Source organism: Rhipicephalus sanguineus, chromosome 11 (genome assembly GCF_013339695.2).
Source record: "Rhipicephalus sanguineus isolate Rsan-2018 chromosome 11, BIME_Rsan_1.4, whole genome shotgun sequence".
Classification (NCBI taxonomy): Eukaryota; Metazoa; Arthropoda; class Arachnida; order Ixodida; family Ixodidae; genus Rhipicephalus; species Rhipicephalus sanguineus.
Genome location: NC_051186.1, coordinates 57,203,711 through 57,218,410, shown reverse-complemented (window position 1 = coordinate 57,218,410; position 14,700 = coordinate 57,203,711). Strand labels below are relative to the sequence as shown.

General features: G+C 49.2%; 1 protein-coding gene across 2 annotated transcripts in view; it reads left to right on the top strand.

Moving 5' to 3' along the window:
• The window catches only part of LOC119374397 (inositol-trisphosphate 3-kinase A), a 246,117-nt gene that overhangs the window by 226,139 nt on the left and 5,278 nt on the right, over positions 1–14,700 (top strand). For both annotated transcript variants that reach the window (XM_037644484.2, XM_049410827.1), the window contains exons 2-4: positions 12,081–12,183; positions 13,098–13,244; positions 13,952–14,079. In XM_037644484.2, coding sequence (XP_037500412.1) covers positions 12,081–12,183; positions 13,098–13,244; positions 13,952–14,079 — 378 coding nt within the window. The remainder of the gene's footprint in view (positions 1–12,080; positions 12,184–13,097; positions 13,245–13,951; positions 14,080–14,700) is intronic.

Below are 14,700 nucleotides of genomic sequence, written 5' to 3'. Positions count from 1 at the left end.
CACACACACACACACACACACACACACACACACACACACACACACACATATATATATATATATATATATATATATATATATATATATATATATATATATATATATATATATATATATATATATATATATATATATATATATATATATATGGACTGGATCTTTAATAAAGCCACATAATGAATAGAGAGAGAAGGAGAGACAAACTCTTATCTTTGTTGAACTTTATATATGGGTAACTATATGAGCTATATTTAGCCCTCATATCGACATAGAACTTCAGCGTTGCGTGCGTATATTCGTACCGTGTTTCGGCCGACGTCACGCGTAACCTCGCGCACTGCACGCTGTGTAGGCGCCCAGTGTTTAATGAGGCAGCTGCCGCGGGCGCAGGCAGCACACGCAATCACCGCGGCCTTCCTTGACCTCGCGGGCGCTCTTATGGCGTACTTCGCGAAGTCCCTTCTTGCACGCATACTGCGTCGTCCTCGACGTTTGTAACGCTTCGTTCTTTCATTCTTTCCTTCCCTCTCTCTCTCTCCATCTGTCTACGTCTCGATTCATTAATTCGTTCATTCGTTCTCCTCCTCGTTGCATTTCATTTTCTTTTCTCTTCTCCGTCCCTTGGGTGTTCTTTTGTGTGCGTGTGTGTTTCAATGTTGCGCGAAGACCATACCATCGCGAGAAGAGACGGATTCATGGTCGCGTCGCAGTGTTTCGAAAAACCGGGCTGCCTTGAAAATCGTGCCGCGCAACGTACACTGCAATGTTTCCGCTCTTACGATTAAGAATTAAAAAATAAATAGAAAAACAAAATGTCTACTTAACTCAATGATTGGGCTGATGCTGAGTGGATACGATGTTTAGGTGTTATCGGCCCACATCCATTTGGTCACTGAAATCGTACATTGTTACAGTGCTCGAGTGGAAGGTCGGACAAGGGAGACTTCGTGTCCAATATGTGCGTGTTCTTCGCGTTTCTCATAGGCTCTAAGAAAAAAAAAGGGGGGAGTCATTTGACTCTTTTTTGTGTGTCCTGACTTGCCGCGTATATGACTCTCTTTAAAGAGACGCGTTAACTCCCTTTGGAGATCCTTATACTCTCGTTGGAGAGTCGTGGGACACAAAAAGGTGTTAACGTATCTCTTTAAAGAGAGTCATACACCTGGCAAGCCTGCAGGACTAACCGAAAAGAGTCACACATACTCTTTTTTTTTTTTCCCTTAGACTGTGGCGCTCATCCGCTTTAATTGCTCTTCTTGTTTTTCCTCGCAAGGGATAATTGGAGGAGCCGACTGTCATGTTTAGCGCAAACATTAAAACCGGGTTATATAGACTTTCCTTAGTGTTTCCCAAGGCTAACATACATGCGGGTCCCCCTGTCGCAAGAACAAAAAGAAAAATCTAACTCTCGAAGTGTGTTCATGATGGTGGCATTCATGTTAGTGAAGCTCATATTGTCAACGAATGCGGCTGCAGCTATTGGCAAACGATAATTGCGAAAGAATCGCAAGTTGCGCGAGATCTTCTTGTGGTTGTCATAGCGATACTTACGCGAATTTTTCGTCGCCTTCCGACCTTACATTGCAATGTACGACTTTATTTATTTTTATTTGCTTTTTTTTTCAATTGGCTGTATTCAATTACTTCGTATTCTTGTAGTGTCCCCGTATGTTATGTCAACCGCGCCTTTGAACTAAGCGAATAAATGAATGCACATTTTCAGCAAGAGAGAGCCGTATCCTGCTTTCGAGTGGCGTTAATGACGTCAGCGACGCCGTGACGTAAGCAGCGAACGTGCTCGGGCATTGGCTGCAGGAATAATGCATGAGCCGGCGACACCCCGCTGCCACTGCGTATACATAGAAACAGAGAAAAAAAAAACATAAATCTTACGCGGTCACTGTTCTCAGAAATATTTAGGAGCGATCGACATTCCAAAACGTCTGATGGAAGTCTCGTACGTGTGTGCACGCGGAAATTGTGATTATGAAATTTTCGCCCCGACGTTCTTTTCGGGGGTCGCGTGCCTCCGGCTTTTACGAGGAAACAAATACATTTATTATGTTTTTATTTTATTTTGTTGTAGTGGAATAATCTGTACCACCGTCCTGCGTTTAAAGAGTTTAAACAGAGCTTTAATTTGCCCGCAAACTTCTTGCCGTTTGCGGATACCGGCCTATCGGTGCCGTTGACAGCAGTAGCAGGGCTGGTGGCGACGTCTGGTGTCTTTCAGTCATACTGCAATGCACTTGAAGGAAACTTCGGTTTCGTTAATGTGTTCGTGGAAAAAAAAAATAATGAAAGCACTGCAAGTTTGCGATTATCTTGTCTCACTGCCAATGCTTTATAATCCAGCAGTGAAGTACAGAACATGTAAGTCACTGAAATATCAGTTTTTCGCGTCTACGGCAAGGCTTTGCGTCATCAGATGTCGCTACCAGCCTAGTTTCTCCTGTACACTTCTCCGGTAACCCGTAATCCGCAAACGGTGGGAAGCCTGCGCAAACTTCTTTGCGTTAGCGTTATACCGGAATACCGTAGCCGCAAACGTGAGAGGCCGGATAGGTGGTGCCACCTGGTGGGGCCGAGATGAACCGGGCAAGCATAGCCACGGCCACCTGGATCGGGGCGCGCGGCGGTGTTGCTCCGGCCGTCCCATTCGGCGCGCGCCCCTTTGAAAAGTCGTAATTGAGGTAGTTCAGACGCGCGCCGCGACGCGGCGCTCTCCTCCTACCCCCTTGCGAATGATTCCGCGCTGACCGCGCCGTAGACAGCCGCAGATGTGTTTGGAAAAATGCACACTGGACATCGTGCACGTAGTGACTGGAATCAAGGTACGCTATTATGTAATGTTAATCGGGCTTTACACAGTGAGTGTTGTTCTCTGTAGCATGTTACAATCGAGATAGAGCCAAGCAGCGTGCTTAAGAGACTTCGTGTGGCGCGGCGCGTTCATGTGCCATGACCACGGCCGCTACATAGGTGCCATGACACATATATTGTGCCGAGTACGTGATTTTCCGTGCTTCTCATTCTTTGTTTTGGCAATCGTTTCTCCCACGGCCGCCTGGACCGGCGCGCGCCATGCTTCTTTCTAAGGGAAATACATTTTGTCGTCGTCGGCACTGCATAGCTATCTTCTGCGGTCGAGCGCTGTCTTAAGAGCATCACGTTGCTGGAAAAAAATTGCGGTAATGATAATGCTGTAGTCGTTTTCTCCTTGCCGATGATAGGCAACATTTTGATATGGGCACGTCTCTTTGCATTCTGAAGTTCCCACGATACGACAGTGATGTGAATGCGACGTTCTTATTTAAGCGCAGGCCGCATGTAGGCGAATTTGAACGCGAAAGCGATGAGTGACGCTTGTCGCCTGCGAATTAGCTAAGGGTCGGTCGCGCAATGGCCACTTTCTCTCGTTTTGGTATCGAATTGTCGTTTTAACGCGACAGCATGAAAGAGCCCGTTTCCCAAGCACCATTTTACCCTTGGAAAAATGTCGGCCTGACGTCGCTGGCCAACTGCACTGTCGTTGGCTCAACCTTAGCAACCAATGTAGGGCCGGTCTTGGGGATTGACATTGGCCTCATGTGGGCCTGCGTCGGCACCCGATGTAGGCCCGTCCACCGTGGCCGACGATGCCGAGTGCATGCCGCTCGCGGGTTGACCAAGGCCCGACGTTACATAAGCGTCGATTTACCGACGGCCGTAGGTCGGTTGCGGACGTTTCTCGCTAGTATTGCTCTGCTTTTTTTTCTTATTTTTTGTGCGTGTTTTAACAAAACGCATCAATTGTTTTTCTGGTGTGTTGGTGCGTGTCGTATTTAATGTGAACGGGCAGTTTGTAGAGGCGTTTAACTCTATCTGAATTAATTACGGGCAGAGTGCACATGTAAGACGGAAATAAACGCCTCTAACGGTCTGCACTAATTAACGTGTTAATACGTAACACAAATAAAAGGAAGACGTGAATATAAGTTTTCTCTCTTTAGATGTTTCACATTGTCATACCACATTGACTTCAGGCAAGTAATTTGTTTTTTAGCCTGCGTTCCACGAGGTTACGCCTGTTAGCTGTAGCTGCGACTTTTTCACAATAAAAAAAGACGTGAATATACGCTTTCTCTCTTTAGATGTTTCACATTGTCATACCACATTGACTTCAGGCAAGTAATTTGTTTTTAGTCTGCGTACCACGAGGTTACGCCTGTTAGCTGTAGCTGCGAGTTTTTCACTCGCTTGCCTCATTTACCGTGTTTTTCAGAAACGTGCCGTACGGCTGCGTGCCTTACTGTAAGTCAACACCAAGAAAGATTACGTTGCCTCGACGCCAAAGTGGCATTCCTTCCAGCAGGTAAAGCTCGCGCACTCAAGGCCGCAGCATCCCAAGGGAAATCCGCCAACCTCCTTTAAGCAGCGGAACCAACCTTCGGATCGTTTCCTCTATTCTGGAAGCACTCAGAAAAAAAGGGGTTTTTAATAAATCTCGTGTTTTCCTTCGCATGTATACTTTTTACTGATATTCTGCACTTAAGAACACCAAAACAATTTTCTTGAAATGTGACTCGCGGGTGTTTTCGCTTCGGTCACCATCATCACGACAAGGACTGGCGCACACACACACAAAAAAAATAAAGAATATAGCGATAGCCGCCATTCATCCTTTTATGTGCTTTTTGTGAGGGTGGGGGAAGTGCTATGCTAACTCACGGTTATTCTACAGCGATATCTTGAAGGCGCCGCAAACCTTCCCGCATAGAGCGCAAAGGAATGGAGGGGTAGTAGGCGCGCGCCGCGGTGCGGCGAAAGGAGCGGTCACGCCCCTTTCTGCAATTACGCCTCCTCCGTCCGAATGGGACGGCCGGAGCAACACCGCCGCGCGCCCCGATCCAGGTGGCCGTGGCATAGCATTGTTATTGCAGAAACCTGGTGCATTCTGCTTCCCCCCTGGTGTACATTCTCGTTAGCGGCCTAGCCTAATACCGAATGAGTTGCCTTTCAAAACTTTTTTTCCCTCAAGTACACTAAATGAAAACAAACAAGCGAGTCTACGATTGTGGTAGCACGAAGCGTCCCAATATGTGGATAACATCGTCCGGCAACCCGGTATTCCGTAAACCCCTTTGCGTATAGACCTTTTCACAGGAGAGAAAAAAAACGCCGCCACGCTGGGCTGTGCACGTGAGTACAATGGCTGACGTCACAGTCTGGGCAGTGCATTTTGCAGGGGGGGGGGGGGGGGGGGCACGCCTACTTAGTGCAGCCCAGAAGGGATAATGGCGGCGCCCAGGGAGACGTCTGTGAAAAGCTCTTTACCGGAATACCGGACAAGCTAGAAACTAATGAAAGTACTGAGAGATTACTATGATCTCGCTGCCAATTATTTAAACTACCAGTGATGTATAAAACATGCAAGTCACAGAGATATTCGTTTTCCGTGTCTCTGGCAAGGCTCGGCATCACCAGCGTTGTTGCTCCCGCACACGTCTCTGGTAACCCGCAAAACCGCAAAACGGTAGGAAGTTTGCGGACAAACAAACTATAAAACACGCGGAGCGTCAGAGGAGACGGCGTGCCAAGCGACCGCGCGGTGGCCATGCAGGAGATTCACGCGAAGGGACGCGGAGCAAGCACGCGGCGCTCGCGGACCTCTGCGCGCGGCCTTGGCCGCAGTGGACCTTTTGTTTGCGTACCTCGCTCTTGCTCTCCTCCTCGCCAGGCGAGCACGCACGACCCCGGGAGTCCTCCTCACTCTCATTCTACCAGCTGCTACGGAAGTTCCGTGCAGCCGGCCGCCGTAATCCCAAACTAAAGTCGCGGCCAATCTTTGCTGCACACTACTATAAGCCAAAGATAGAAGGAGTAAGGAGCGGCCATCTTAGATGCCAAACACTCCTACACACACAAAATAAAAAAGAGCATGTAAGGGCAAGAAACGAAACTCTGAGCTCTGTTTCGAACTTCGATGTCGTTTGGTCTTTTTTTTTTCCCCCCTTGTGAACCCATTTATTGTTTCGTTTCCAAACCTTCCTGGAACTGGGTTTAGGCGTCGACAAACAAGTCGGTATACCCATGCTCCGTGCTCTTAAATCATCTCTATTTCGATCGCAAGTCGTTGAACAAGGAATGCCGTTGGAGCCGCAGCGTTCGAGTCGACAAAAGGATTAACTTGTCTTCCTCATGGCATCAAATCAACAGAAACGCTGCCCTGACGAATCTGAGTGCCCTTGCCGAAACTACAACCGAAACGAAGACTGCTCGTCCCTTCAAACCGCCATCTTACCGTGAACTTTCCTCTCTCGTTTGGTTTATTTCATTTTAAACTTTTAAGATGAACCAAATCTGTTCCCGCCGTTTGCATGTCGAAATGCCATTCATGGAGCAACAAGATGGCGAGTAAGCGCTGTCCTGTCCATTTCCATCGTCTGCGTCTTCGGTGCGCTTCAAACTAATTTTTAAGCATAGAGCAGCACTTTCCGCAGTGAAGATAACATGCCGACAGATGCATGCGGTTTCAAACAGCATACAACTGCAGCGGGCTAATCACCCCTCGGGCACTTCACTTAAGCGGGTCAGCACTCTTGCGAGGAATAACCTTGGCAACGTGCTGCTGGTACTGGCTGTACATACATCCTCCCCGAGCAGCACTTTCCGAAATGAAAACTAAAGCGATAATGCTTTCGGGCGCGCATATGCACCTCATGCACCTGCATCATGAACACCTGTCGGTAGTCGTATCGCATTGCACGGAACTTCTGTGAGCGAGGCCTTGTCGCATCCGGGCGACCTAGCTTTGAGCACAGCTGCCTTTCAGTAGGCGCCCCTTTCACCTGCGAGCTTTGGCTGGGCTGGGCGGATCCGTTTGGCCTTTCGGCTTAATGATGGCTGCACGCTTGTTTCGGCCCGAACGCGTTACGCTCAACGAAAGAAGTACGAGAGAATTGACACAATGCGGCTCTCTCTTCTAATTCAGCGTCCTTTTGCGTTCCCTGCCCGCGTATACACAAAGAGCATGCTAAGCGGGTTACAGCCTAAGAAAAAAAAAATGTTGGCTCAGCCCACAAAACCGCGGTGCGCCTGCCATTCACCCGTGAAAGATAGTTGTGCTAGCCATGGTTTCCGCCCGAACCGTAACTACTTTTTCTCGGTTAATGCACTAACCATTACGTTTGGCTGAACAGCGGCGTCAAAATCCCTGACGAAGTTTACCGGGACATTCAAGTTTACGATCTAAAATTAGCGACGCAAACGTGTCTATGTATGGGAAAGTCATAACTATCTGAAGCTCGCAAGAAGTGCTTGACGTCACGAAAATGAGTAAGCGCTATTGGTTGGAGCATTTATGCAATTTCTCTGTGGGAGGGGCTGGCATCTTTTTCTTAGGTTGTGACTGACTTTCTTGTAGCCCAGCTGTGGAGGTCTCAGAAGTGTTGCGTTGTTACGCATGCGTTCTTATGAATATGAACACAATGTGTATACAGAGTGTTTATGTTTACCTTTAAAGAGAGATACGAGTTCGTTTGGCCGCGTGACTTTGCGAGAGGCCGTGTTGTTTACATAACAGGTCACTTCCTCGAGGTGATAAGGTCATGCCACGAAACGGCGACGCATCGCCGAGCGCCGATTATGTATAATAGTTTACAGCACGCTAGCGTATGCTAACTAGGCGGTTGGTCCCGGAAGTGTTTTCGTGTGGTTATCAGGGTGACTAAGGTTAACAAACGGAGTACCCGCTGTTACAGTATAAGTGAACCTGATAGTCAGCGTTCGTGACACCCAAACGGAAGCGAGGTTTGGCGCATGCGTATCTCGCGGGGTCACGCAACGCGCGAGAGTCAGTCGGCGGGGGTGTGTTTACACCTCCGAGGGCGCATGCCCCCTTGTGACCGCCTGTGTTCCAAAGCCTCAGCGTGAGGTGTCTCTCCGATTACACCCCCGGTGATCTTACATGACGTCAGAGATAGATTCCTTTCCCCCTATGCATACATTCGAAAGAAGCCAACGCGCCACGCTCTGCGAGTCTTCGAGACACGCGTCTGTGTGTATGCGTGGGTGTACGTATAGCTCTTCGCAACACCGTGACTTGTGCACCTACGCGGCAAGCTGAGATTGTGCAGGCAGCGTGACACCGAAGCCAAAAGGTCTCGCCGTCTGGCCTCTCTTGCAAAATTGACCCCTCGCTGAGAGTTACCCGTGGTTCTTTGACGTCATATCTGGCCATGACCTTGCCGTTTTTCCGCTACTTCAGATAAGAGCGTAGAGTGCCCTCTTCGATCCTTATTAGAACCGCATACACTGCGCCTTTAGCTTTACCAACTCGGCGACGCTATATACGCCTCAAGTTTTGACTAAGTGCGCGCGCGAGCCGTCAGCAACGTTCTTGTTTATGAACATAGGAGGCTTCGCCGTGCTATAATTACAGCGTCGGAAGCGCGTGCAGCTTCGAGTCCGTTGTCAGGCGCGTTGAGTGCGAGGGACGGGTTCGCCATTGGTCGGTGCTGAACGAGATGCAGAGTATGGGAGGACAGCCCGGGTCTCTCCTGTGGACGTTAGGCAAATGCTCGGTTCGGCATTCTGTGCGAAACAACAGATGTTCCAGCTTACGCGAAAGAGTCCGGCGATTTCTCGTGTGGCACTTCGTGAAATGCGTCGGGTTTTAAGTGTCTTCACCCGGAGGTCTTGGAGAGCACCGTGAAATTTGTCTTCGTAAGGTTTTTTGTTCGAGGTGCGAATATCATATAGCCAGCGTGTCGAGGTAAAAACATCTGCGTGGCTTGCGAAAAAAAGTTGTGTAGCAGATTCTGCAGCGAGTTCTCTGATCCGACAGGCGATACTTCGCACCAGTCGCGTCTGCAGTTTCTAAAGTCCCGTTCATTCATATTTCTAAAGTTCTATTCAGCCGGAGCGTGGATATTTCTCGCGAGTAGTACGTACACGCGCTCGCGACTATATACAGGAATGGGCTCGACGTTGTAGTCGTCGACCGCTCGGAAACTTTGCTCGCTACGAGACGCTCGCGTGTCATACGATCCGCGTCGGACCATCTGTCTCAGACTTCGCGCGGTACATAGTCGAGGGTTCGCTATACTCGAAGCCACGCCACTTGTAGCGGGAGAGGGGAACGAGTGATATTTCAGACGGAGGGAAGACGCGCGCCGAGGGGGTGGAAACAGGAACAATGGAGTCATGCCGAGCCCACTGCATCGATCCATAGGCGCGGGGAGAAGGATCGGCGGCCATTCCGTCGCCTCGTCTTCAATTCTCTTTGAGACATGCGTGTACGAGCGATCGTTCCCTTCCTCATCGGACTCGTCGCGCAGCTGCCCGCGCTAAGCGATGATCGCAGCGTTCCTAAGGCTGGTTAGGGACTTCTTGTGCTCGTCGGTCGCCAACCTCTGGACCTTCTTCAAGCTCGCTCTGCTGGAGCGTCGCCTCACCGCGTCTCACGGCGAGGACGCGTCCGAGGTAAATGCCGTCCTTTACGCACTTTTTCATCCAAGGCTGTTGCAAATACGCGTGATCCACCAAAAATGCACTGCGGAGGCAGCGACGCCAGCGTGCCGTGCATTGTACTCCGGTTGAACAGTCCAGAAGGTGCTCCCGCTTTCCGTTTACGCCTTTTCAAACGAAGGTTCCCTGAATACTGCCATAATTTCCTCCGGGCTGCTACAAATATGCGTGACCCTCCCCAAAAATGCACTGCGGAGGCAGCGACGTCGGCCTTCGTTACTCCCGTGAAGAAACAGTGGCAGACAGGAGGTGCTTCCTCTTTGCGTTGAAAAGCTCTGTCATAACGCCCGTTTGCTTTTAAACGCTTCCGCGAACGGATCATCTGCCACTTGCGTTTGTAGACGCCCGAATAACCTGCGATTCTTGCCGCGTGCTTTGCTGCACTCGGTCGACGCCGCATTAATGTGCTTGTAATGCGGCACGGCGAACCATCGATGCCGTAGAGTTTGCTACAGTAATTATTGCAGGAAGCTCCATGCACGGTGTTTGCCGTTTCGCGATTTGAATTTAACCTTTGGATACAACATGTGTCACCTACCTCGGCGCCGATCGTGCGAATTAACATAAGCTCTAACAGTGTTCTACTATTATGAGTAGCAGTCTAAGTTGTCGTGTCTTTTGGCTTGTGTCGGTGAATTGATCCAACTATTGGATGTGTGACGATGGCGGTTCAACCGAGCGAAATTAATTCCATTTCTTTATATCGTTTATCTTCGCTTCAGGATAGTCGAGTCAAGTCATTGTAGCAGAGTTGCTACAATGACTTGAAAACGATATGAATGCAAGGAGCTCACTTATGTGTTGATATTTTTTTTCTACATCTACACTGCATCTACACTTTCGGTCACGCACCCGCATCCATGATACTTGCGGCGCGAAAGTCGTGCATGCATTTTATTTGGTACATTTTTTCGTTAATGATACTTTTCACGTTGATTTTTGCTATTTTCCTGTTGAAAGAAGGAGCGTTGTAAAAACCGAAACGCCGGTAAGCCATCTACCCCCGCAGTACACTGTACCCGCAGTCAAATTTTGCGCCATTCTCCGCCGCAGCGAACCGTCATCAGACGGCGCGTTGCACCATATCTATTCATAGACCCTTCGCACCCATGCTTCGCACCAACGCGCTAACGAGCTCCATGGTGAATGCTTGTCGACAGCGATGGAGCGATGCATGCGGCAACCGAAGTGGGAGGCAGGAGGGGTGGGCAGCGCCACAGTAGCAGCAACCGGCCAACACATCGGGCTGGCGACAGCTGCGGATTTTCTACGCACGGGGGAGATAAGCTTCGCTACCCGGAAGCCACCCCCCACCCCTCCACCACTCGCGTAATGAGCTGCTTTGCGTGTTGGTGCGGCCGCGGCAACTATTGTGCGCTCCCAGGGGTACCGAGAAGGAAAGTAAAATATGAACAGGGCAGGAGAGAACAACGTCATCGTCGCGCAGCGTCTTCTTCGACGGGTCTCCACTACGTGAGCCGCCGCCGGCTGAGGGACGACGCGTGAAATCGTTCACTTTGACGCCGCCGTGCCTTTTAAAAAAGAGAAACAATGGCTCCCGGTTCGTGCCGTGAGCGGCGCCAGCCCCGCGAGTGAGACGCCTCAGAGGCAGGCGCGCCGCCGCCCCTTACCCAAGCTGGAGTCTCTGGAAGTCCAAGAGGAAATCATGACGGGCAGTATTTCGCCGCACTCGCATTGTAACGGCAAGACTACGTGCCATGTTCGCCGCCACTCGAGCAGCGTAAGTGGAGAAAGTCGGCACTTCAAGCGTACCAGCGACGTAGGTCTCAAGCCTACACGTTGGTTGCGTCCCTGTTTGCATGAAGCTCGTTCGCGCGTCGCTCGCGACTCCCCTAGTAGTCGCTTCACTGGCATTTGTGCTTTGGTGTATCTGCTACTACTTCGGAGGACTTGGCTAGCTACGCCTCAGCTGTAACGTAACTACTACCACCCCAGCGACGCAGTAACGCCGGTTGTTGTACCCGACGACGTCCCACGCGGAGTGCCATGTGATGCATAACTCGATCCGATTTCGTCGCATCGATCAGAATCCACGCGTCGCGGCGGACGCGTCGGAGGGAAAATACATCTTCCAAACTTGCCCTCGCATCTACCGACACTGAGCCGCCCACCCCTTTCCCTTAGTTCATGACGCGCGCTCACTGCGGTGAAATTGTGTGGTACATAAAACGAGTCTGCAACTAGCTCGACACCGTTTGCCCAAGACCGTGTGGAAGCAGACCCGACAACCATGTCGAGGCCTTATTTGGTCGTGCCAGCCAATACGCCCAATATTTTTCTTGTTGTTCCAACTTGAGTAATTTTTCACGTTCTACTACAGCGCGCCTATCAAAAGCTGATTGTATGTGTGTAGTTTTCAATATTAGGGTGGTTCTCCGTATTTTTATGACTGGTGAAACTGCAGTGGTGGTTTATTCGCGTCTCTCAGTGTGGAACTTGATCAAGCTTCACCTGCTAACCATATTATTTATAGTGTATAGCATCAGTGCAAATGCTTTTACAGATTTTTCTGTATCTAAAATTTTCGTGTGCTTTTTTTGTCTGTGCAGCCTTCGGGATGGCGGAAAGTGCGGAATGTCGTTCACTGGTCTCCATTTGTCCAGACCTACAGGAAATACAAGTACCCATGGATACAGCTCGCAGGGCACCAAGGTACGTAGCTGACAAAATGACTGCACTCTTCAATACTTATACGACTCATTAGCAGATGTTTTTCATAGTTTACTACATATGTGCATAATTAAAATGTGGGCCGCCACCGCACAGTAAACTGAACAGGCCTCAGGCATTGACGCTCAGACTCCTGCAGGTCGGGGCATATCCCAGTCCCGCACTCTTGCACAAAATTTACCCAGAAATTCAGACGTCAAACACGTGCGCGCTTTGCTCAGACTTTGCCAGCTTAGATCATATGCTCTGGCGGTGCCCTGTGTTACGGGTTCAAAACGTTACATCGTCAAAGTGGGATGCTGCGCTACGCAGTACGGATTTCAGGACGCAGCTATGGGCAGTCCAACGGGCCCACGACGTGGCGGACAGGTTAGGCCTATCTGTCCCGACGTGGGAGCGGCCCGCTACGTGCTAGTTCACGCCCCGACGGACCTAAATAAAGTTTTTCCATACCATACCATACCATGAATGGCCATTCGTTAAATGGAAAATTTTCATAGGTCTCTTCTCGCTACTTACTGCTCTGCTTTAGTGCCTTTTCATCTGTGCTAAGATTCAGAGTATGAAAGTTAATTTTGATTATTTTCCAAAATAATGGTGACGTAGCTGCGAGTCTGTGAAAGTTAAGATGTAAGGTACTGACTTGATCTATCAGTAAAGTTACTCTAACTTCTGTTTGCTCTAATGATTACCAATCTGTGCGTGTGATGGAAAATTTTGTCCGTATAGGCACCGGTCTGTGTTTGTGCCAGCATATGCGGCGTTTGTGACGTTCGGTGCAACGACACATCGTGACAGGCTCGGAGACAGTTCACCAACACGCAGCTTGCAAGGAGCATTGCTTATAATGTCAAAATGGCAGCGAAGGTGACGACATTGCATGGTCTTTCCTGCAGGCAACTTTCGCTCGGGCACCCAAGGCACGATTCTCAAGAAACTGTGCGGCAAGGAGGAGTCCTGCTTGAAACAGCTCATGAGGGATCCCTGGCTGCGGGACTACGTGCCCGAGTTCAAGGGCCGCGTCGAGATGGAAGACTGCAGCAGTAAGTTAATTCCTTCTGCTTTTGGGAAACTGCATGACATAGAAGCAGGCTTCACGATACAGAAGCCACTGTTTAGTTACTGTTGTGCACAGGTCGTGCACATTCGAGCTGCAAATGGATAAAGACAGTGTTACTGTAAAATTGCAGCAGAGAGTGAGCCCTGCCATTGAGGCGAGCCACTGTTGTTGAGGAGAGTGATGTCTCGTGCGTTCATCGAAAAGGCAACGTGAAAACAGATGTTCACAATTTGCATACGTTGTGCTCAGGAAGGCGTAACCGTCATCCCTTGTGTGGTTGCTTTCTGTAAAATTTAGCATTAACGTCAGCCTCAGTTTCCTTAGGATGTTACGTTCGCCATGCAACAATATTCTCACAGGCACGTTTGAACCCGGGACAGTGGCTCTGTTGTGTGGAGCACGAGCAAATTCTAACATCAAGTGAAATTCGTCCAAGGCACTTGCTCAATTTGCTATATAATATGTCTGCATTCACATACCAATTGGCTTGATAGGGTTTTAGCATAGAGAAAATTTAGTACATGATTGCAGTAAACGCCCCGCCCCCCCTGCACATACCAATGAGTTCTTTTTTGCTTTACGCCGTGATATCTTCCATAAGGGACTACACTGTTGGTTTTTGTATTTGTCTGGTAACAACCTACGCTGCCGTGCCTAACAGTGTTGTTTTTCTGTGTGCTTTGTGTGCAGCCTACTTGGAGCTGCAAGACCTGCTCGCTGGTTTCCAGTGCCCCTGCGTGATGGACGTCAAAGTGGGCCTGCGCACATACCTCGAAGAAGAGCTGGCTAAGGCTCGGGAAAAGCCCAAGCTTCGCAAGGTCAGTACTACGAGAGATTACGTTTACTGGGAACCATGGTTTCGTATGAACTTACAAAGCTTTGAAGGAGGCCTAACTATGAAAGCAATAAAGTGGCACATCTGTGTGCCACTATGCATACAGTTAATCTATTGCCAAAGCATACCAGTGGGCCCATTGAATTCATGTGGCCTTTTTGGGATTCAGAACTAAGAGACTTGCATAGTTGGGACGTGTTGTTGCAGCTTTGTCTGTCTTTGTGCCAAGAGGTTGTAGCGACCATAGACTAACACCTGTCTGCAGTTTCTACACAACTATTGAAACGTTTTGCTTGCAGTAAACAGCTGCACCAATTACAACATTTTTCAGCTTCGAACGCATCATGAGAGACCTAGCCTTTACAGCCCTATTAAATAGAAGAATAACGTACGGCATAATTTTGCTGTAGAATTTTCCAGCCTCCGTAAAGAAGCTGCTTGCTATTGCGAAGTAATGTTCAGCTTTAGCACCTTCCGTCACTCCTCCGTTCAGATAGTTAAAACTAATTAGAAATATTTGGTTGGCATACAGTTCTATTTTGAAGTTGTGCCTGCTGAAGGATTGAGTTAGTGGTACTCGCAGTAATCCAGTACAATAGATTTT